The sequence below is a fragment of the Citrus sinensis genome, chromosome 2 (genome assembly GCF_022201045.2).
Source record: "Citrus sinensis cultivar Valencia sweet orange chromosome 2, DVS_A1.0, whole genome shotgun sequence".
Lineage (NCBI taxonomy): Eukaryota > Viridiplantae > Streptophyta > Magnoliopsida > Sapindales > Rutaceae > Citrus > Citrus sinensis.
Genome location: NC_068557.1, coordinates 24,899,213 through 24,920,577, shown reverse-complemented (window position 1 = coordinate 24,920,577; position 21,365 = coordinate 24,899,213). Strand labels below are relative to the sequence as shown.

Genomic DNA, 21,365 nt, shown 5'->3' with positions numbered 1-21,365 from the left:
AGATAAGAAAAAGATAATTTAATTAATATATTCTAAATTTGGTCTAATACATATAGAGTTTTGAAGTTCGCATGGTGGGTGTCGGTTCAATTTGTATAATGTCTTAGACGAAAGAAGAGAGATGAAATTCGACCCTTGCTTGGGGAACGATTTAGTTTCCATTGAGGCAATGCGTAAAAATTGAAAAATAAAAACTCTCTTTGTGCATAAATCTAATCACGTAAAAATCATCCTGAAAATGAATTTATTGAGATCCATCAATGCCCGGAAACAAACAAATACAACACATTCTCATCTACGCACATGGCACATCGTGCTTCTAAATTAACCATATCCAAAACAAACAACCAAATAATAATATTTGTCGAAAATCTTCAAGAGCACGTTACCCGTCCACAGCAGCCGGGGCCTTGGAGGATATGCCACCTCTGACTTTGGCTTGCTCCTGCCCTTTCCGAACCGCATACATATTTAACTTCTCAACAACAAACATCACAAAATGTCTCGACCATCGTTGGATCTTTGACATGCAAAATCAGTCCGCTATTTTATTCCATACAATCATTTTGTTCTTGTCTGAGGTAGTGTACAAGATACACAGTGATTTATTACAAATTTATGGACAGCATCATTCCTAATTAGGAGTAGCATATGAACAGGAAAGCAGAGAAGCTAATCCTACACCTTAGCTCTACCGAGATGGAAGCCACAAGTACAGTACAGTAACTACATGAAGAAGTCAAGAGTATTGACATATAAACATTGCACTAACAGCATAAGTTTGTTAGTATTCACATGTCCATGTCATCAAATATTTCTCCATCGTCTTCGTAAGTTGAGCCATTGACTAGAAATCCCTCCGCCACCAAATTACTGAAAGGAAAATCAGTTATGAGACAAATTAAGTACTCATGGCAGTTTCTACAAAAACTGAAATATCTAAGGAGATAAAAACATTTTCACTCACCTTAAGCAAGAAAACCGGAAACTGACAACACGCTTTAGTTTTCTGTTGTAGAAGAAGAAATTGAAAGACCATCTGAAGAAAACAGGACAAGTTATAAAGCAGCTTCACAAAAAAATCATGCGATGTACATCAGTAATGCAAAAACTTACATTGCTCCTTTCTCAAGGAATGGGTCTGAATCAGAATCTGGATTGTAACTGTAAATTTCACATTCAGGTAACTTCACAACCTGCAACACTATGTATCAGAAAACTGTCTCTAGGAACAACTTTCATTCAGCTTCTTGAAGTAAAGCTCACCTCATCCAAAGCCTTGTATAATGTTTCCAGAAGGGAACTGCCTCCGTATGTCTCACTCCATTCCTGCAGAATTGTAAGAAGGAAGAAACCATAATGGAAAGCTCAAAGAGGTACATATAAAAAAGACAAGACCATTGATCCAGGGATTATAACAGAAATAGTTTGACAGCAAATCGAGCAATGATAATATGCCACATCAGTTTGTACAATAATATTTGTATTATTGTACAAATGTGTTTGTGGCTGTATCATTACTCTTCCATTTTAAATAGTGAGCAGACTAAAAGGCCTCAGAGTACAGATTCCACAAACACTGATCATACACTGTACAGATAAAATTACCACTCAGCCAAGCTCTCTTCTAAATTGAGAGACATTTACAGGCAAAAGGGGCATGACACAGAGCGGAAGAATGGCAGGATAAAGAGTACATCTGCAGCAAATGTAATTCATATCATGCAAAGAAATGAAATATTTTCTTCCCACAAGCCTCTACCTCTGAGTCCTTCCAATTTGACAGGGAAAAAAAAAGGTGTATCCATGCCTTGGAAAAAGTATAATTCAGACAAACAAAAATATAATTATAGTAATACCTTTGAAGCTTCAAACATGTAGGTCTCAAAGATCTGCTTAAAAGTGTTCCAGCTTTCCTCTGTGAAGAACTGGTGTGCTTTCACAGCACTAGGAACCAAAAAATGCAAAGAATAATAATATAAGGAAATCACAACATAACCCCCACACATTAGTGCATAAGCAGATGCAATTCATAATGCTAATGTGAGTAGAATCGTAATACTTAAATGGTAGAAGCATACAAAATCCAACACAAATGGCCAGAATAAGATTTGGGAAATGGAGAGACTTGAACTCTCAGCTCCTAGAGCAACAGTTTTAGAAACTGTCTGTCAAACCTTTTGACAACACTCCCACTGCAGTTAAAAGAGGATTATAAAGTGGGTTGCCATGTCGCCCAATAAGCTGACAGTGGCATTACCCATAATCCTCCTTCTAAGCTCCATGTACCAAAAAAAAATTTATAACCGTACATTTTCTTTTGCTAACATGCAGAGATACCTGAAGTCATAGTCCGGATACATGTGATAGAGGGTAAGCACCAGGTAGATCAATGCCTTTCGGCTGGAATGAGCATAAAGAGAAATCAGTTAATAAACATACAGACAATCCACACTTCATAAACCTATCTTGACAGCATGCACCACCTGGATCTGCTCAAAAGGAATTCAGCTGGTGAGGAAGAGTCAGTATCCAATGATTTCCCAAGATAATCAAGAATCTGAAATGAAAAGGAACAGTTCAAAATCAAAATATGAAAAACGGCATATACAAAGTATTAAATCTCAAACATTGAAAATAGGAAAAAGATACCACGATTAATCGGAACAAAGGATAAAATTCATGCAATACCTTCTTTTCTTTTTTAAGATACTTATGCTATATACCCTCCACATTGTTTCAAACTGAATACTTGAGCAAAAGAACATAATGTAAAAGTTCATGGTTGCAAAGAGGGCTACGATTTGGTACTCTCAATAGAGCAACTAAACTGGCCGATATTATAATATGCACAAAAAAGAAAAAAAAAAGGTAATGGAAGACAATGGTGGATTAATATAGAACAAAAAAGTAACCAACATATATTTAAAACATGCGCATAGTTACTCTCTTGGATTACCTCATGTTCCAAGCTGATAGACAGTCTTTTATCAGTTCCCGTGTGTTTGCCTATAAGAAACATGAAAGAAGTTGAGTCTATCTTCAATAAAGCCAAAAATCCATTTTAAGATCAAATTCCACTTACAAGAATATGCTTCGAGGCATCCTTTGATAGTACGTTCCCCAAGATTCAAATGATCCAAGAAATCATTGATGCTGGAAAAATAAGGTGACAATACAATAAAATACGAAATAAAATTGAAGAGAGATAAATTACAAATTGTAGAAATTTAAGAAACAAGTAGAAGGAGGTCAAAAAATCAAAACTGCATTTTACTCTTGAAAAGTAAAGAATTACCGGTCTAGAGGAGTGTATTCTAAGAACTTCATGGTGGTCAATGATGGATAAAATAAATTTCAATTTAAATTGCACAAAGGGATCAACAATCTTTCAGAAGATCCTGCAAAATGAACAAAACCAAAGCTCACAAACATAAATCCTAGGCACAGATGTTCCCAGATCTCTAGCATCAAGGCAAAACATGATCCAAATCTATAGAGCATTACAGACATTGTAAACTGTAAGGCTACCACTTACAACAGCCAAAATCAGTAGCGTTACAAACTATCTAACTTTCAAGATTGCAAAGAAATAACTAAAATAACAACCATCAAACTTTACAAGAATTTGTCTGAATGTTGCTGAAGCAACATATGCCAATCATGCTTTTGTTGTTTACAACCTAACCACATTTCTACACAGATCTTCTGCAATTTCTTAATCACTTCAGGTTACTTGCAAGTTTCATTGAAACGATTAACTAAACAATTAGACCATGTGCTATAAATTTGTGAATTGCTTTCTAGTGGCAACAAGCAAAATTCAAAATGCTATTGCTGTCCTACTAGGCTAATTTAGCAGTAAATTCCTGGTAAAACATAAAGATATTCTAAACAATAAACAAAGTGGGATTAATCATTAATGTCTATCTGAATGCTAAGTCCTTGCTTAATAAAGACGTTATATCATAAATTAATCACATACTAACTGCACCATCGAGAATTATCACAAAAACAAGTTAATTATAAACTCACGCTAATGGATCGAGCAATTACCACCTAAAATGTAAGGAACGCGGTGAAATTCAAATCATAAGAGTTAGAGTCTAGAAAGCAAAACTTCAACAAAAGCTGAAACGTAAGAAGTGAAAGCAAAACAACTGGCATGAAAACGAAAGTTACGGGTATCGATTCTGATACCTTAAAACGAAAAAAGATTGCAAGTCTCTCGCAAGTTTGATTTCGCCGATTTGCTAGATTTTAACGTTTCAAAAATTTGGTATCGAAAGCGGTCCGAAAGAACCCTAAATTCGAATATTCGGACAGGTTCCGTCAGATAGGGGATAACGAAAAATGTTTAGTTGATTTTGTTTGATTGGGTGGTTGGCTTCGTTCGAAACGGTAATAACTGCACCCCGCCAACCTTCTAGTTACACCCGTTTCTGATTCTCGGCTGTTATTACCATAAAGGGGATCGTCTCCTGATATATTTTCGTACTTGTTGGCATGGTTTGCGAGGCAGTGTCATTTCTACGAGGAGTAAAATGTCATTATACTTTTGGATAACTCAAAAGAGGGAAGGCACGCTAAAGGAGCGGAAAATGTTTGTGATGCAATTTTATTATATTTTTCTTATAGAAGGACGCAATTATGCAAAGCATGCTAATTTCGTATTAATTTATTACCGTTATGACCCTACGGTGGATGCCTGCCCACTTCTATTGTCCGTATGTCCCTAATTAATTAAGCTTAAGCTAGTGCTGTGAGACTAAAGCTAATTAGCAAGTCCCAAGGAAGACTATAGGCTATGTTTATAAGTTAAGGATTAAGTGTAGGGTTGGACTAATTTTTAAGATAAAATATTAATTTCATATTTGTCGTGTTCACTTGTATCAGATTGATGGACTAAATTCAAATTTTAATGTTGAATTCATGTGATTAGTAATCTCAATTTTTGTGTGGGTTTAGTTAGGATTAAATAATAAAAAGAAAAATGTTTGTTTACGTGTGATATTTTCCATAATTTATTACATTATTTTTATTTATAACTTAAAAGTTATTAATTTATTTATTGTTATTAACTAAGTAACTTATTTTTTGTTATCCATGATTTAATTAAAAAATGTAATTAATTTATTATTTGAATAGTTTTATTTATTTTATTTAATGAAGTAATATATCTCGTATGAAATAATTTATAATTATTTTCTTTGTTATAATTATAACTACTCAATAATTAATTGACTCTATATGTATATAATTTTCTTATTAGTTTTATTTTTAATTAATTATGATATTTCTTATTAAATATCTATAAATAGTTTATATTTAAATTTAAATATTAACCTAAATACTATTTAACCTCTTTTAAATTAAATTTAAAATAATTCAATCCGATAGTGTACTAAACATAAGTCAATAATATACATAATACATCTAATCCTATCTAATTTATCCAATTCAATCTTGCTTGCCAAAGTAGTCTCCACTAAGGTTTGTTGGCTCAAGTAGGGAAGATTTAGCCAAAGCAAAGTTTATAGATGGTAATGGTATTTGCAACCCGCTCAAACCCACCGCTATGGGTAATTTACGGATTACATGCAAGTTTAGTAGATACCAAATATCCAGTGGATACCCACATGGGTATCCATAAACCCACACTTTTTTTCAATTATTTTTTTAAAAGTTTGAGAATTTTGATGCTTATTATAATAATTATATGCAAATTAATTTCATTATATAATTATGAATTATTATACATCTATGATTATTATATACTTCTTGTAACTATTATATAATTTTGGATTATTATATATTTATTTTTTTATTAATGGTTTAAAAGTACTAGTGTTTGAGAAATATTAATCTTAAATAATTATTGTAGGAATTGTGTTAGATACGTGCTAATGATGATGAATGAAATGAAGATCTTTTAACTCTTGGAGCTTGTGTTGAATGAAAATATAAAATGATAATTGTTGTTGATGCAGCGGTGATACTTTTGCATAATTGTGTTGTTACTTTTAGATAATAGTTTTTGATTTTTTTTTCTTTTTTTGAATTGAAAGTACTTTTGCGGTTTGATGAGCTTGTATATTTCATACTTAAATTTGAGAATTGGTGTTGGACTTTGGTTTTTTTATATATATATTGATGTTGAAATTTTAATTTTTTATTTACATTGATTAAATTAGAATTAAGTATTTTATGTGAAATTTTAGTTTTACTATAAATTTACATATTGATTTATATAATTTAAATTTTTAGGTTTTATTAAAAGTATCTTTTAATATTTATGATTTTAAATGAGGGAATCTGTAAAAAATCTGTCAAGTGCTATTTGTAGATTTGATAATTATCAAAACCCACAACAAATAATTTTTTTAAAAAATTAAAATTTGTAACAAGTTGTGGGTGTGTTTCATAATTTAAATTTTGTACAGCTTTAGTAATAGTAAACTCATAGTGCGCGGTGGCCATTACCATCCGAAGCAAAGTTCCCTCACCGCTTTTGCCGGTGATTGGTTTCTTAATAAAATAGCTCACACGTGATGTCAAGCAAGCTATATAAATCACATGCATGTGAGAGCTTTGTAATTACGTCATACAACTTAAATAGTGGCAATATTTGATTGGCCAGAGACCATTATTATAATAGAGTTGTGAATAGGTATCCATAAATTAAGCCCTTTTTTATTGAAATAAATGAAAGGAAGGAAAGGGAGGGGAAGAGGAAATGAAAAAAATCCAGCTATATTCTAAAATTAAATTGAATATTTTTAAATTTTTTTCTTTTTTTATAAATTTAAATAAATAAAGTAAATTTTTTCTCTGTGAATCGATCTCGAACTCACCGAGCTGTAGTATAATTAGATACTTTTATAATTAAAAGTAAATTAAACACTTTTAAATCGTGTGATTAAATATTTTTAAGTCGTGTCAAATTTTTGGCGTCGTTAACGGAAAAGGTATTTATTATTATTTTTTTTAACTTTTTATGTAAAGTTTCATTTATCCCCTTTTTCTTTTCTTAAATTCTGTTCTATCCTCCAAATCTTTTAGAATTTCACTTTCACCCCAAAATTTCTCATTACAACTCCATTCTTCTCATAATTATAGTTTGACCACAAAATTATAAAAAAAAATTGAATAAGTCCCTGGCCAATATTTCTCATAATTCTCAAATTTCGACCTACAACTTGAACTTCTTTGGACCTTATTTGGACTCAATAAAAAGAATATTGACTTTAAAAATTATTACGAAGGCCCATTAATTTGAATTCATCAACTTAATTGGTTGGTAATTTTTAAAATTTGAAAAAAAGAAAAAGAGTCTACACTTTGAGATAATTATTTCTTTTTACTTTCTTTCTTTTTCATTTTTTATTTTTGTAATTTAATTTTCGTATTTATTTTATTTTTGTTTTTGGCATTTACTTTGTTTTTATGTTTGGTTTATTGCTTATTTAGTTATTTTAATTTCAGTTAATTAATTTTTTTTTTATTTATTTAATTTTATTTTGAATTTTTTTCTTATACATTTATCTTGTTTAATTTTCATTTTGTTTTTAATTTGTGTATTTTTTTTTTGGTTATTCATTTGTTTGTGTATCATCTCATAACATAATTTCACACTCACACATCATCATCATCATCATTGCATGAAACGTTGGTCTCGAACTTCAAGTGGCAGGTTAATTCGTAGATCTCAATCACCACCATCAATCATGGACGAGATCGAAGACGAAAATATTTTAGGCCAACTTAATCCCCAATTGATCAGGGAGACAACCAATCTCAACATGATTATAATCAACAAAGAATTTTGAGAGATTACACGAATCCAACAAAAACTGGAGCACCGCCGTGTATAGTATTTCCCCTAGGAGCATCTCGATTCAACTTCAAACTAAGTATTATCCAACTTTTACCAACATTTTATGGTTTAGAATTTGAGAATCCATACTTGCATATAAGAGATTTTGAGGAAGTTTGTAATACATACACAGACTCATGAGTTTTATTTTCATTTTTTTAAACTTAAATAAACAAATTAAGAGAGTTGAGGTTAACTCAATAAGAGGACAAATGTAAGTTCATTTTCCTATTAAATAGAGCGTGATATATATGAATTTCAATATATTTGTGTGGTGATGATTAATCATGTATTAGTATAAATAGAGGAGGGAATCACGACTTAAAAGTAAAAATAATAATTTCACACAATTTGATGCTCCAAACAAATGTACGGATGTCAAATTTCGATTCCAGAAGTCCGAGAAATTATGTCATTGTCGAGAAGGATCTGAAACTTTTGTTGTAAATTTATAATTTTTTACCACGGTAAATGTGGTAAATGTGAAATTATAAGTTTTTATTATATTAGGTATGATAATTGTTAGTGGAATGTGTTGGATGTGCTTTAATGGATTAAGTTAGGTTTATGTTTTGTTAGTGGAACAAATGTAAGGCTAAGATGTAATTAGTTTTATTAAAGTATATTAGCCTTACATTTATCCCACTAATAAAATATAAACCTAACTTAATCCACTCAAGTATATCTAACACATTCCACTAACAATTACCATACCTAACATAGTAAAAACTTATAATTTCATAATTACCACATTTACCGTGGTAAAAACTTATAAATTTACAACAAAAGTGGTGGATTCTCGTCGATAATGACATAATTTCTCAGACTTCCAGAATCTAAATTTGACATCCGTACATTTGTTTGGAGCATCAAATTATGTGAAATAATTATTTTTACTTTTAAGTCGTGGTTCCCCCCTATTTATACTAATACATGATTAATTCTCACCATACAAATATATTGAAATTCATATATATCACGCTCTGTTTATTAGGAAAATGAACTTACATTAAACATACCGTGAGAATGTTTCTCATTTCAATAATAATTCCATTATTCTTGTTGAAAAAATAGCATAACATGCTATTTTGAGGGCACATTTTGAGTGGGTCTCACTTAACGAAAATGGAAAATATTGTGAGGTTCGGATTCTACTCCGTTGATACTTCAAAAGTAAAATCTTATTTTCTCAAAATGGTGCTTGGGTGAATGAGAAATTGTCTCTCAAAGTTCACCTTTGAAGTTATAAATTTGAAAGGAAATGAGGCTTATCCCACATGGGAAAAAAAAGCCTAGGAATTAGTGTTTATATATAAACACTTAACCATGTGCTGCGTACGCGAATGTCAGCCCAAAATCATCCATGCAAGCTTGGCACGTTTTTAATTTCCTTTTGAATTTTTTATTGTAATAGTTTCACGTTTTGAATTCAAAGAATTTGTAACAGCTTCAACAATTATTTTTTAGCTGTTATTTACGTTTTATTTTTTGAATTCAATTTTGAAATCAATTCATTGAATTGATTTGGCAGTTATAACAATTAAATAAAACATATTGAATTCGGAAATTCAATACAAAAGCAGCTGTTACATCCTCACTTGAGTATAAAAACGCACCTTCACTTCTGTTTTTACACACGAAAATAAGCACTAAGAGCACTTGTTATTTTTCTTCCCTCATTCTTCGTCTATTTTTTTTTATCGAGTTCCCTGTTGTGGTTCGCCTGAATTTCCAGCCTGTGCTTGACCGGAAATTCATGCCCGTTGTATCCTGGGAAACAGATACCAGCAGACCTTAAGCACTGCAAGAGGTGGTAAATCTTTTTTAAGGAAACTGTCTTGTACAGGCCTCGGGTTTATATTTCTCATTCGGTTTCTTTTCTCTTCTGTTATTTATTTGTTGTTTCCGATTGCTGGTTAACATTGTTGTTTAAATTGTCTACAATTTAAATTGTTTTCTCACTGTGTATCGTTTTTCTTACAATTCTTTCTTTCTCTTTATATTGTTTACATACTTCCTAGTTTATTTAAGTTTATAAGAATGACATATATTTTATCGTAAACTATTATAGATAACATAAATACTATTATTTTCTTTTATACAAATTAATGTATATAGCAAACATTAATGAGATATTATTTTATGGTCCTCACGTGACTTACATTATCGTTCTAAATGAATATATTGCTCTAAATTTTCAGTTTATGTAACTAATATTTTCATGCAACATCAATATATATATATATATATATATATATATGAATTCTTACCTAGATGTGTATCTTAGTAAACTCTTACTTATCAATCATTTATCTCTGAAGAGTTTGTATAAGTTATAACTTCAAAGTTTGTTTATTTAAACTGACCAACAGGGAAAAAAAAAACGATTAAAATTTGTGTAATAAAACTAAGTTAATCGATTAAACATTAACAAAATATCAATGTTAGTAGTTATAACTTTTTTCTCACGTTGGTTTCAATTTAAAATTCACAATGCCACAGTAACTGAAATTTAAAAGTTACCCACTGTCTTACTAACAATCGTAAATTTTGATATTTATAACTCATACCTCATGACAACTGTAGTTTAAAATTTACAATGAATCGCTAACGATCTTAATGAGTTGTTGACAACTGTTATTGTTTTTTTTTTTTGGAATTTCAAAATCATACTTAATGTCTTAATTATGTCTAAGTTACAGGTTACCCAAAATAAGTCGCTGCAATAACGTCATTAACGTTGAAACTTAATTATCCACCAGGACCACCAATAAGCCTGAATCAGTCTGCATTTGTCAAATATTAAAAAAATGGAAAGGAAGAAGGGTAAAGAAGCGTAGTGCGCACCCTTTCCGCCGGAGTTAGACCTACGTTACCCGACACTCACCCACCGCATAACAGATCCACTTATAACAACAACTAACGTGAAAATTAAAGAAAAAAAAAGGGAAAAATTCATCTACATAAAAGATCAAATACCGAAAACTCTTTCACCGTTTTCGGTAGAGAAGAAATCGATTAATCAGAAGTAACAATAAGCGCCTGCCTCCCCATGTCTCGAAGGCCTGCGATACTGATTGTGAATCTACTGCTTTGTTATCTACTGAGGTCAGAGGCGGCGGCGTTTTCCGTTGGATCGCGTGCGATCCTACGATCATTAGGCGATACGGAGAAAAAAGTGGAGGTTGATCACGCCGTTGAATTGAACGCTACTAATTTCGATGCGGTTCTCAGAGACACCCCTGCTACTTACGCCGTTGTTGAGTTCTTCGCTAATTGGTTAGTTTTCTTTCTTTTTTTTAATAATTTCATTTTAAAATTAGTATCAGCTGTGAACTGTACTGTATACAAACTATTTTTTTATGATAATATGGCTTTATTGTGAATAATAATTCCTAATAGTTATACAAGAGTAGATAGAGCTGTTAGAAAAGCCTATGGCCTATGCCTTATTTCTAGTGACAAATAGGAGTAAAAAGTTGGTTATTCCGCTAGGACTTGTCGTGATTTTGTATTTCTAGGTTTACCATTATGTTTTATGTTTTCCTGGAGCTTGGATTGGAGTGGTTATTGATACACGATATTTAGGGCATATGGCAAAATCGGATATGTGGGACTCTTGGGTTACTTTGCGGAGGCTATGTGTATGGAAAATGATTGAAGACATAAGCTTTCTGTGCGTTTTATCTAAATTTTCGCTTGCTGCATTGGATTTTAATTTTGTAGAACTCATTGCATGTTAGAAGCACTTGTTCCTTGTACTGAAAGTTGATATTGTCTTTTTCATCTTGTGTGAACTGCATGCCGGGTATCATTTTAAGATAACAAAGTGACCAGTCTAACTGCAATGATTGTGCTGTTTGATTTACTTCATTATTTGCACCATTATTCTGATATCATGACGTTGTTTCCTTTTGTCCAATCACTGGCTTTCAGGTGCCCTGCTTGCAGAAATTATAAGGTATTATTTTGATTATCTTGTGTTTAATGTATCCCAATTTGCAGTAGCTTATGATTCTCATTATGCGTTCCAATATGCAGCCGCAATATGAAAAGGTTGCAAGGCTTTTCAATGGACCTAATGCTGCACATCCTGGTATCATATTGATGACAAGGGTGGACTGTGCACTCAAGGTATTTATGCTATGTCTTCTAAGTGTTTTTTCCCCTTCAAGGATGTGATATTCTTGAAATCCTTGGAATTCTTTCCTTTCTCTGAAACAAGGCTCTCCCAATTTTGGTCTGACAAAAAATGCATGAAAATTATTCAAAATTTTGTTTTTTCCCCCCTTATAATTAATTTGGGCTGGGGAGGAAATCAAAGGATGACATCTATCTTATTTTAAAAAATAATCTACCTTTTCTTCTTTATTTTAATTTATACATGAAAAAACACTCTCTTTTAAACTTGTTGCATTTATCTGTTTTCTGACCTGACTTTGACATTTGTTTCGATATATTAAAAGATATGACCTGATAATCAATTGTTTCTTTTCACTGTTTTTGGCAGCACAGATAAATACCAACCTTTGTGATAAGTTTTCTGTGGGTCATTATCCCATGCTCCTTTGGGGGTCCCCTTCAAAATTTGTAGCTGGTAGCTGGGAACCGAATCAAGAGAAAAAGGAAATTCGTGCACTTGAAGATTGGCAGACAGCTGATGGTTTACTTACTTGGATCAATAAGCAAACGAGCAGGTATGAGCTATCTTCATTTATTGCTTAATTGTCAACATTAATATCTGTATTCTTTTCCCTCAAAGAAATTTTTATCTTGGAACTTATGTGTAGGTTTAGGAATCATAAGGTAAAGGCTTTTAGCACTTGTGTCTTCGAAATAGTAGCTTAAAAAGAGTTCTCATGTGCTTCTCTGTTTTTTCTTGAGGTTACAAGTCAGCTTTTTGAGTTAGCAAACAGGCCAAACTTGGGCTTCATTTAAATATCTGTGGATAAAGTGAGCCTGATCTGGACCGATATTGTTTATTAAAATTAAATATCTCAATATCTTGATAAGATAATCATAACAGTTTCTTGTGACAGTTTTAAACTTCTTCAGTGGATGGGGGATGCATCTAGTGTATATATACAATAATGTGAAGGAACATACATTCTGATTGGCGTTGTAATTCAGATCTCAATTAAAGTCTTCAGCTGATTTGTGCAAAAGTTGGGAGAAAGAAAATCAGAAATTATAAGTATTCGTCATATCTGAAGGAATAAATCACTGTGTCAGACATCGCAGATGTTAGAATGTGAAGAAATCCAGTAGTCTTTGTTTATGTGTTTTGTGTCACTGCCACTGTGATTTGACCCAGAGATAAAGCGAGGAAGTTATCCTTGAATCTAAATTTTCCCCATCCAATAGTCTTATAAATTGTGATTTTTAAGTTGAGAATACATATTTCTAGGGATATCTTTTGACATTTGTTTTCATGTGTTTTAATATTGTGGCTGTTGGCTTAAAACCTTGTTCTTATTTCTAGTTTGCGTACTATACAGATCATATGGCTTGGATGATGAGAAATTCGAAAATGAGCAACTTCCATCAAATATATCAGACCCTGGACAGGTTTTTCTGAGAGGATACCTCCAATTTTGCTTCATTAATCTTAAAATCATTGTCTTTAAGTGCAAGATACTAACCTATGCATTGCACTGCTTGTGAAGATTGCTCGAGCTGTATATGATGTTGAGGAGGCAACGACCACTGCCTTCGACATCATTTTGGATCACAAGGTAGACATTTTCTTTTCTTTGCTATTTATAAACTTAAAAAAAAAAAATAGCTATTACAGTTTCTCATTTACAATGTTCTCCAGATGATCAAATCAGAAACTCGGGCTTCACTAATAAGATTTCTTCAAGTTTTAGTGGCTCATCATCCTTCTAGGAGGTAAAATCACGTTTCAGTATGCACTTTGCTCAGATAAATTTAGTGATGCTGCTATTTCTTTTTCTGATTTTTATTTTTATTTTTATTTTTTTGGTTTTGCTTCTTTCATTGTTTTACTTTAGATTTTCTGGATTAGGTGTCGGAAGGGAAGTGCCAAAGTATTGGTGAATTTTGATGACTTTTCCCCATCACATATGCAGTCAGCTGATAAACAGGAAGTTGTCAATAATAATGGGAAGGGTGGCCTGGGGAATTTCCCAATTTGTGGAAAAGAAGTTCCTCGTGGATATTGGGTAAGCACTTGATGGTACCCTTTTGCTTTGCATACACTGGCCTGTGGCTTTAAGTGACAGAGATTTGGAGAGGCATCAGTGTAGGTTTTAATTCCTATCAAATTTGAAAAATAAAAAAGAGAGGGAGAATCAGCATTAGAAGATTTTGATCCAATAGCTTAAATTGATTAGCTCCACCCAGTCTCTTTGGAATAGGACCTTCCCAAAATTAGGAGAGACTCGACTATGTTCCATAAACGTAACAACAAATACAACTTATTTTATTATAATATAAATCATACATTGGGATCTAACATAAGAGAACTTGGTCAACTTGGCTTTGATACCATGTCAAGTTACCACATAACCCAAATTGTAAAACTAATAAGTCAGTCTTTATAATAATTTTTAAGCTCGAACGGGCTTTGTTACAATGTTTTGTTTAGGTGGAGTTGAACATACTCCATTGTTTCACTTACCATAAGTCATGGCTATTTCTTTTAGTTATAAAGTCTAGCAACCTAATTATTCAAAAAAACATAGGAATAAATTTAAGGACATACATAACAGAATTAGATACACGTATTTGAGTAATTCTATGATTGATTATACGTCTGAGAAATATGTTTTGTTGTCCTGTGGATCACCTGGCAAGGGTGTTTGAGTTGTTTATTATTTTCTAGCAAAAGGCAACTTACAAACTAATTCACCATTTTAAGTATAACTATAATGCCTTAATATCAGGAACTGGCCGGTCAACTATCAATAGCTATAAATTTGCTATTGAGCCAAGAATTATTTCTTAACTTTTTCATGTCTCTGCTGATCAAAAGCAATAATTGAGCTAGTGTATGACTTGCTTCGTTAATTTTAAATTTTAAGAAGTTTGATTTGTTTAGATCTGTGATTTATTACATTTTGCAGATATTTTGTCGTGGAAGCAAGAATGATACTAGGGGTTTTAGGTAAAATGCTGTTTTCTTCAAGCTATATTTCGTTATCCATTCAGCTTCATATTTGAGAGCTCTCTTCAGTTGTATTGTTTAACTTAGTAACAATTCTTTAATATTGTTGCAGCTGTGGTTTATGGGTTCTACTGCATTCTCTCTCTGTCAGAATTGATGATGGCGAGAGCCAGTTCACATTTACGGCTGTTTGTGATTTTATCCACAATTTCTTCGTTTGTGAGGAGTGTCGTCAACATTTTTACCAGATGTGTTCAAGGTAAGAGCTTCCCAAATCAAATTTCCCTTCCCGAATTCTCCAACATCCCTTCGTCTAATAATTAGTAACTTTGTATTTCAGTGTTACCAGTCCTTTCAATAAAACCCGTGATTTTGCCCTTTGGTTGTGGAGCACACATAATCAAGTCAATGAGAGATTAATGAAGTTAGAAGCATCTCTAAAAACTGGTGATCCCAAGTTCCCAAAGATTATATGGCCTCCAAAGCAGCTTTGCTCTTCATGTTATCGTTCACATCACCATGGAGATATGAAATTCAGACAGATTGACTGGGACCAAGATGAAGTATTCAAGTTCTTGACTAACTATTATGGGAAAACGCTTGTATCACTGTACAAGGACAGGGAATTTCTCAGGAATGATGGGATCGATGGAGCTCTTGAAGATTTGGTGGTCTCAACAAATGCAGTCGTGGTTCCTGTGGGTGCAGCATTGGCGATTGCTCTTGCTAGCTGTGCATTTGGAGCACTCGCTTGCTATTGGCGTTCACAGCAGAAGAATCGAAAGTATAAATACCAACTACACTCTTTAAAGAACATATGATACTTAGGAGGGTAATGAGCCCTTTCAAACATTTTAAAATATAGAAAGAAAAGGAAAAAGAGTGATGTCAGGCGGGAGGGAGGGATAAATAGATTGATCGATAGATAAATGTAGAGAGAATTTGGTTGTCAGGAATTAAACTTTCTTATTGTTTTCATTCCGCAACATTTCAGGCCAAGGAGAAGCTGGAACTGAGAGTGTTAAAATGCAAAACCATATATGACCATTAACGCGCCCAGCCGAGTGAAATTCAGGATCTTAATAGGAATCCGGATGACAACCTTTGTACCAACAGGCCTGGTCGAGGTCATCTTCTGTACCCTTCTGTTCATCTGGCTTCATCTAGCTTTTTGTTTTGAATTTTTTGTTCGGACTGCGCAGATTCATATCGTAATCATAACAAAAGAGTTATCCCTATATCCCAGTGTCATTTTGTTGATTTAATTTACTGTTGTGCACCGCACTCATTTACTTTTGGAAACATGGCAAATTGCTCAGAAAATACTTTATTGATGTTCAAGCCCCTTGTATACTACCAGATTCTGAGTTTCTTGTTATAATGCAGAGCAATTCCTTGTCAATTGTATGAACCTGTAGCCATTTGTTGTCCAATTGGGATCCGAAAAGGATAATGAAGATAGCTATAAATGCAGAATACAGATGTTTTAGACGATCAGCTTTTTACCTTTGCATTTCCCTCTTCCATTTGACATTTATTCTACTTTTTGAAATGCTGCTGACTGTGTATTGATGTTCAGAAGTACAAGAGTTCTAAATGCTGTTAGCTTTCCTTTCATGTTTTTTTTTTTTTTCGGCTTTTAAGTTTTGTCTGGGATTATGCTACTGCTAAGAACTTGATAAGTTAAATTAGAATAATCAGTATTATATGAAGTGGTTAAATTTGAGTTTTCACGATGTCAGCTGCGGTTAGCGGTTGAGCACTCCCTATCTTTTTAGATTCTTTTCTTTGGAGTAATACAATTTTGTGTATTGACAATGAGATGTCGAAATCTGTTTTGATATAGTTCAACTTTTTGGAGTAAAAGGCCAATGAATCACATCAATGTTTGAGCACCTTTTTAAAAAAAAAAAATCGGAAATTTTAATATTTTTATTGATTCCTTCCCACTTTTCGTCTAACTATGAGCAAATGTCACTAACTTGGTAGTCTATCAAAGACCTTCGATGAAATTCCAAAAATTGTCATAATGCTTCTCTAAAATTATCATCGACCTCCGTAAAAAGCGTATTTTTTCTCAAAATGACCATCTGTTGAAGTCCGATGATAACATTAATCAGTTTCTAGATTAAGCGAAAGATGTATGCCTGCTGTACAACAAATGAAATTCGATTTTGTTGGATTGTGACTCGTGAGGGACGCCCCCAATGCTTGATTATGAGGGGAGTGGGTGTTCTTAGTAAAGATTGGACTACAAGAAGTCAATAATCCTGGGTTACAGTTTACTGTTCTATTAGCCCTCTGCAGCCTGTCGATCCATATTTTTTTAGCCATGTTTTTTTGCACCAGTAAAATATTAAATAACCAGTGCAGAGCAAGAAAAAAAGGAAGGTGACAACAAAACCAGTAAGTGGCCAAATAGGGCCAAGTGGTTGAAGTACTTTATTCTGTCACAAACAATTGCCAAGTAGTGGGAACATCTTATATACACTATATGCTCCATCTTTGATTACTTGACTTGGGGTAATTTTGAATATAATTGTATGCATGTACAAAGGGGCATTTGCTGATCCCTATAACTTCAATTAATATACAGCAACAGAAGTGTTGCCGGAGCTGCTAGCCTGCTAGTTTATCTCAAAGATGACCATGAGATGTAACATTCTTTTCTTCGCAAACCCCATATTTCCAGTATGGTTGGCAAATTACAAGCCAGCTACAGATTCGTTTTCAGAAGCTTATTTAATGAACGTGAAGTACATGACCTATAGGCTGCGGACTTGACTGCTCGGTTTCTTCATCAGAATCGGATGAAGTAAACGATGAATTTGGTGACACCTAATGGTTACCAACAAAAAAATCAAATTAAGAAATGAACCTTAGCGAGCATGGCATTTATATGCTTGATTGATACTGCAGAAAAGATAAATTACAGTAAAAACTCTCACTCTAATGGGAACTTACTTGTTGGTAGCGATGGCGCTGAAGAGCAGTTACTGCTTTCACCATGACATAGATTGGAAGAACAATCCCAGCAGTCCTTAGGAACAACTGCTGCAGAAAACAAGAAAACTTATTTTAAGTAAGAAATCCATAATCTTGTTTACCCGAATTAGCATCCAAATAAGGTAATCTTACCAGGAATATTGGGAAGGAATAGTCATTGGTTCTGCTTAGTATGACAGGTAGGGTATGCCGTAGGATAAGAAGAAACACGAACTGCCAAAGAGAAGTCTGTCAGGACTCAGAATGACATTAAAAAGATCAAACTAAATAGTTGGTGTGCTTAACTTCATTCTTACAGTGTCAACAAATATTAAATGCTGCCATACATCAAAGTTCAAAACAGAAAATTTCACTTGTCTGATGTAACCAAAGTTGGCCCAGATGGAGAAAGAAATTTACAATTAGAGCTATTGAACGGCAGCATATCATGCTTCTTGTGTTAGAAGCAGAATACTCTTCATAGGTAGGAGATTGCAGGAAACTATGATCAGCTGCAACCATTATGATTCGTGGATTATTTAGCTCTCTTCGGGAGATTTCCCAGTTTCCCCTGATTAAAGAAATTGGTGAAGTTGGAGTTAAAAATGAAAAGAAAGGCAGTGGTGAAAATTTTTAACTGGAAAAATAAAAATGACGAGTTACCTGAAGTTCATTGGAATATTCCCAAACTGAAACAGGGGAGGCGGCGCAGTATAACCAGGCTTGAATTGCTGAAATTCAGACAGTTCAACATGATGAATATGTGAATTTTTGAGACCATGTGGCACTAATGAAGCACAAATCCAAAGAAGGAAAAGTTGCCAGCAAATAAAAATGTGCAGTCAAAGAATATACAGTCATTAGCTGATGAAAATTGAAATGTATAGGAAAAGTGTCCACCTGTTGGCATATCTCGCAAGTAGTGTTGCCCTTTTCATTGCACCATCTTTGCACACATCTGCGATGAGCATACTGCAAAAATCAAGCATCAGATATGAACACAGCAAATTTCTTGCTATTACCATTTGCATAAGTAGCAGAGTTTATGCAAATTATGGTTGTTTTCTTCATTTTAAAATCCAGTGGAAAATTGTGATATCTTTTTTTTTTTTTTAATTATTGCAAACGAGACAGTATCAATGTATGTTGTCAGGCACCAAATTAAATGAATTCAAATTAACCTAAAGGGATACTGTTATGACTACAAAAGTGATATGATCAATTATTTATAGGCCTTTAAAACTGACTTGAGAAACTTATGTCCAAGATTAGATGCTTCAGGTACAAAAATTCGAATTAGACAAAAAAAATTGAATACAATAATTAAAGCTTAAGATCTTTCTGTCTAGATACTTGCATTCAGGCAGTGCCCTCTTTATCAAGTGCATGCTTCATGGCCTTACAATTAGACAGCTATTGGTGAATTAAATGTATTATTCAAAAACAAACATGAAGGCTCCAATTATCTTGAGGGAAAACGACGGTGAAAATGCAGTTGAATTGGTGGCATGTACGTGGTGGTTGTGAGGTTAGGTATGTAATGTGACTGGATAATTGCATATTATGATATGTTAACAAAAAGCCCTACTTTCCCAACATGCAGAAAGTAACTTCCATATCACCATCAAATTAAAAAATGACTACTCTGTATTTCGAATTAGAGGATCATAGATGTTGTAGCTAGCATTGGAGTTAATTAACAATAGACATTTCTCACATGCTCCAATGATACCAAAAGCCTGTAATTTAGTCCACCATGTGGCAATAAACTGTTCTATAGCATGAAATTCTTCCATGGACAGACTTTATAGGGAAGAATTTTAGGATAGTATAAAACTTTAAATAACAACTTAAGAATCTAAGAAGATACCTGAACAAAAGCATTTATGATTACGAGTTAAAATAGAAACTAACCTTCAAGCTGCCACAACAGGAACATGGAGTCTCCATATTTGAATCTGCATCCTCATCCTGGCAAATTCTGCACTCTACCAATTTCCTTGGTGTCGAAATATCTCCAAACTCCACATTTGGAGAAGAGTAATCAGCTTTTGAATCATCAACGGCTAATGGTGTGGCTTGCATAGACCGATTTCTGCTCTCCTGAATTGCAGCTTCAAGGGTGGATTCTGTTAGTAACCGGTCCACCAGCAATACAAAATGATCTCCCATATTCAAATTCACAACACTTGAAATACTCAAATTCTCTAGATTCCAATAAATCCAAACCTAAAACTCCTTGATCAAGCTCTTTGCTTTTACTTTGACTCCTGAAAATAAATATCATTATATGTACATTCAACACAAATTACAATTCATACTCAGGAGAAAACCCTCCATCACTCTAGAGCCAAAAATGGAGAAATTCAGAAACTTGACTCCTCAATGCAAATCAATTAATAGAAACTTTTGAAACTTGCAAGGAATTTGCTCTACAAAATACATAAACTTTTACAGAATAAAATTAAAAGCTGCGCCAAATAAAGGGAAGAATTAAGTAAAGTTCTCTTAAAATGAAACAAAAGCTACAAAAGAAGCGTAAAAAATTGAGAAAGAAAAGAAAAAAGAGACTTTCACAGGAACTGCATACGAAACAAAAGTATCTGAACAATTAGCAGGAAATGGAAACAACCCAATTAATAACAAAGAAAAATTAATTAAAAAAAAAAAACAAAACAAAAGCAAGAAAGAGAAAATACCCAGAAAGGGAAAAAGATTAATGGAAGAAACCCAGATGGTAAAAGAGAGAGACCTTTAACAAAAAACAAAGGCTTAAAAAAGGCAAAAAGCAACGAAAAGGGGAATTTGAATAAAAGAGATACAAAAGAAACAGGGTGAAGAAAGCGGAGACTTACAAGAAGGGAATTGTATCGTATTTTCTTCAAGCTAAGGAAGAGATTGAGTGTCTGTTGTCTTCCTTGTAGGAGGAACTCAAATCAATTTGCAATGCAAGACAATAAATATAGAAGACGCAAACGAAATTGAAAATGCAAATTATTTTATTTTATTATGTTTATTGAATTATTGCAGCATTAAAACACGTTCCTGTTTTCTCGTTGGTTTTGTGTTTTCACTGCATGCTATTGCCGCCTTTGCATTATTTTATATACGTGTTTGTGTAAATTTGAAGACAAAACGGTAAAAAAAAAAAAAAAAATAGTGCTAACGGATTCTACCGCCAATCGAGCTAGCTCCACAATTGCTTCTCTTACGTCACCGTTTCTGTCATTATACTGGCTCGTTCTCTTCCAACGTTAATAAGATATAATTTATTCGAATAAAAAAATATAATTTATTTATTAACTACATATTAATTATGATCAGGACAGAAATTATATGTTTGCAATATTGAAACCGTTGCCTTTTTCCAGTCAA

At 33.1% G+C, this 21,365-nt stretch overlaps 3 protein-coding genes across 8 annotated transcripts; 1 reads left to right on the top strand and 2 right to left on the bottom strand.

The window, feature by feature from the left end:
* Positions 1-230: 230 nt before the first annotated feature.
* MAF1 (MAF1-like protein) lies at positions 231-4,386 on the bottom strand (the record flags this gene model as incomplete). The annotated part of the gene is given in 11 exon segments (NM_001288845.1): positions 231-873; positions 968-1,039; positions 1,117-1,196; positions 1,267-1,329; positions 1,860-1,947; positions 2,341-2,403; positions 2,487-2,560; positions 2,960-3,009; positions 3,086-3,156; positions 3,299-3,401; positions 4,201-4,386. Coding segments are annotated over 10 exon segments (675 nt in total). The 3' UTR covers positions 231-791.
* Positions 4,387-10,608: 6,222 nt separating this feature from the next.
* On the top strand, positions 10,609-16,496 carry LOC102625574 (sulfhydryl oxidase 2). 2 transcript variants are annotated; one of them, XM_006468750.4, is made up of 12 exons: positions 10,610-11,155; positions 11,813-11,837; positions 11,918-12,010; positions 12,392-12,573; positions 13,375-13,444; positions 13,543-13,611; positions 13,695-13,768; positions 13,905-14,061; positions 14,965-15,005; positions 15,118-15,264; positions 15,346-15,789; positions 16,000-16,496. In XM_006468750.4, exons 1-12 carry the CDS (start codon positions 10,929-10,931, stop codon positions 16,019-16,021), a joined length of 1,551 nt encoding a protein of 516 aa, XP_006468813.1. In that variant the 5' UTR covers positions 10,610-10,928; the 3' UTR covers positions 16,022-16,496. The 2 variants fall into 2 exon arrangements, with proteins under 2 accessions (XP_052290776.1, XP_006468813.1); XM_052434816.1 differs by having other exon boundaries at positions 10,609-11,155; positions 15,346-16,496.
* A 909-nt stretch (positions 16,497-17,405) lies between these two features.
* On the bottom strand, positions 17,406-21,068 carry LOC102626552 (hypothetical protein). 5 transcript variants are annotated; one of them, XM_025094578.2, is made up of 9 exons: positions 20,846-21,068; positions 20,220-20,260; positions 19,905-20,093; positions 18,891-18,962; positions 18,654-18,721; positions 18,411-18,561; positions 18,144-18,224; positions 17,970-18,059; positions 17,406-17,843 (listed from the first exon to the last, which is right to left on the bottom strand). In XM_025094578.2, exons 3-9 carry the CDS (start codon positions 20,073-20,075, stop codon positions 17,748-17,750), a joined length of 729 nt encoding a protein of 242 aa, XP_024950346.1. In that variant the 5' UTR covers positions 20,076-20,093; positions 20,220-20,260; positions 20,846-21,068; the 3' UTR covers positions 17,406-17,747. The 5 variants fall into 5 exon arrangements, with proteins under 5 accessions (XP_024950346.1, XP_006468818.1, XP_052290777.1 ...); XM_006468755.4 differs by having other exon boundaries at positions 17,970-18,056; positions 19,905-20,260; XM_052434817.1 differs by lacking the exon at positions 20,220-20,260.
* Positions 21,069-21,365: the final 297 nt, after the last annotated feature.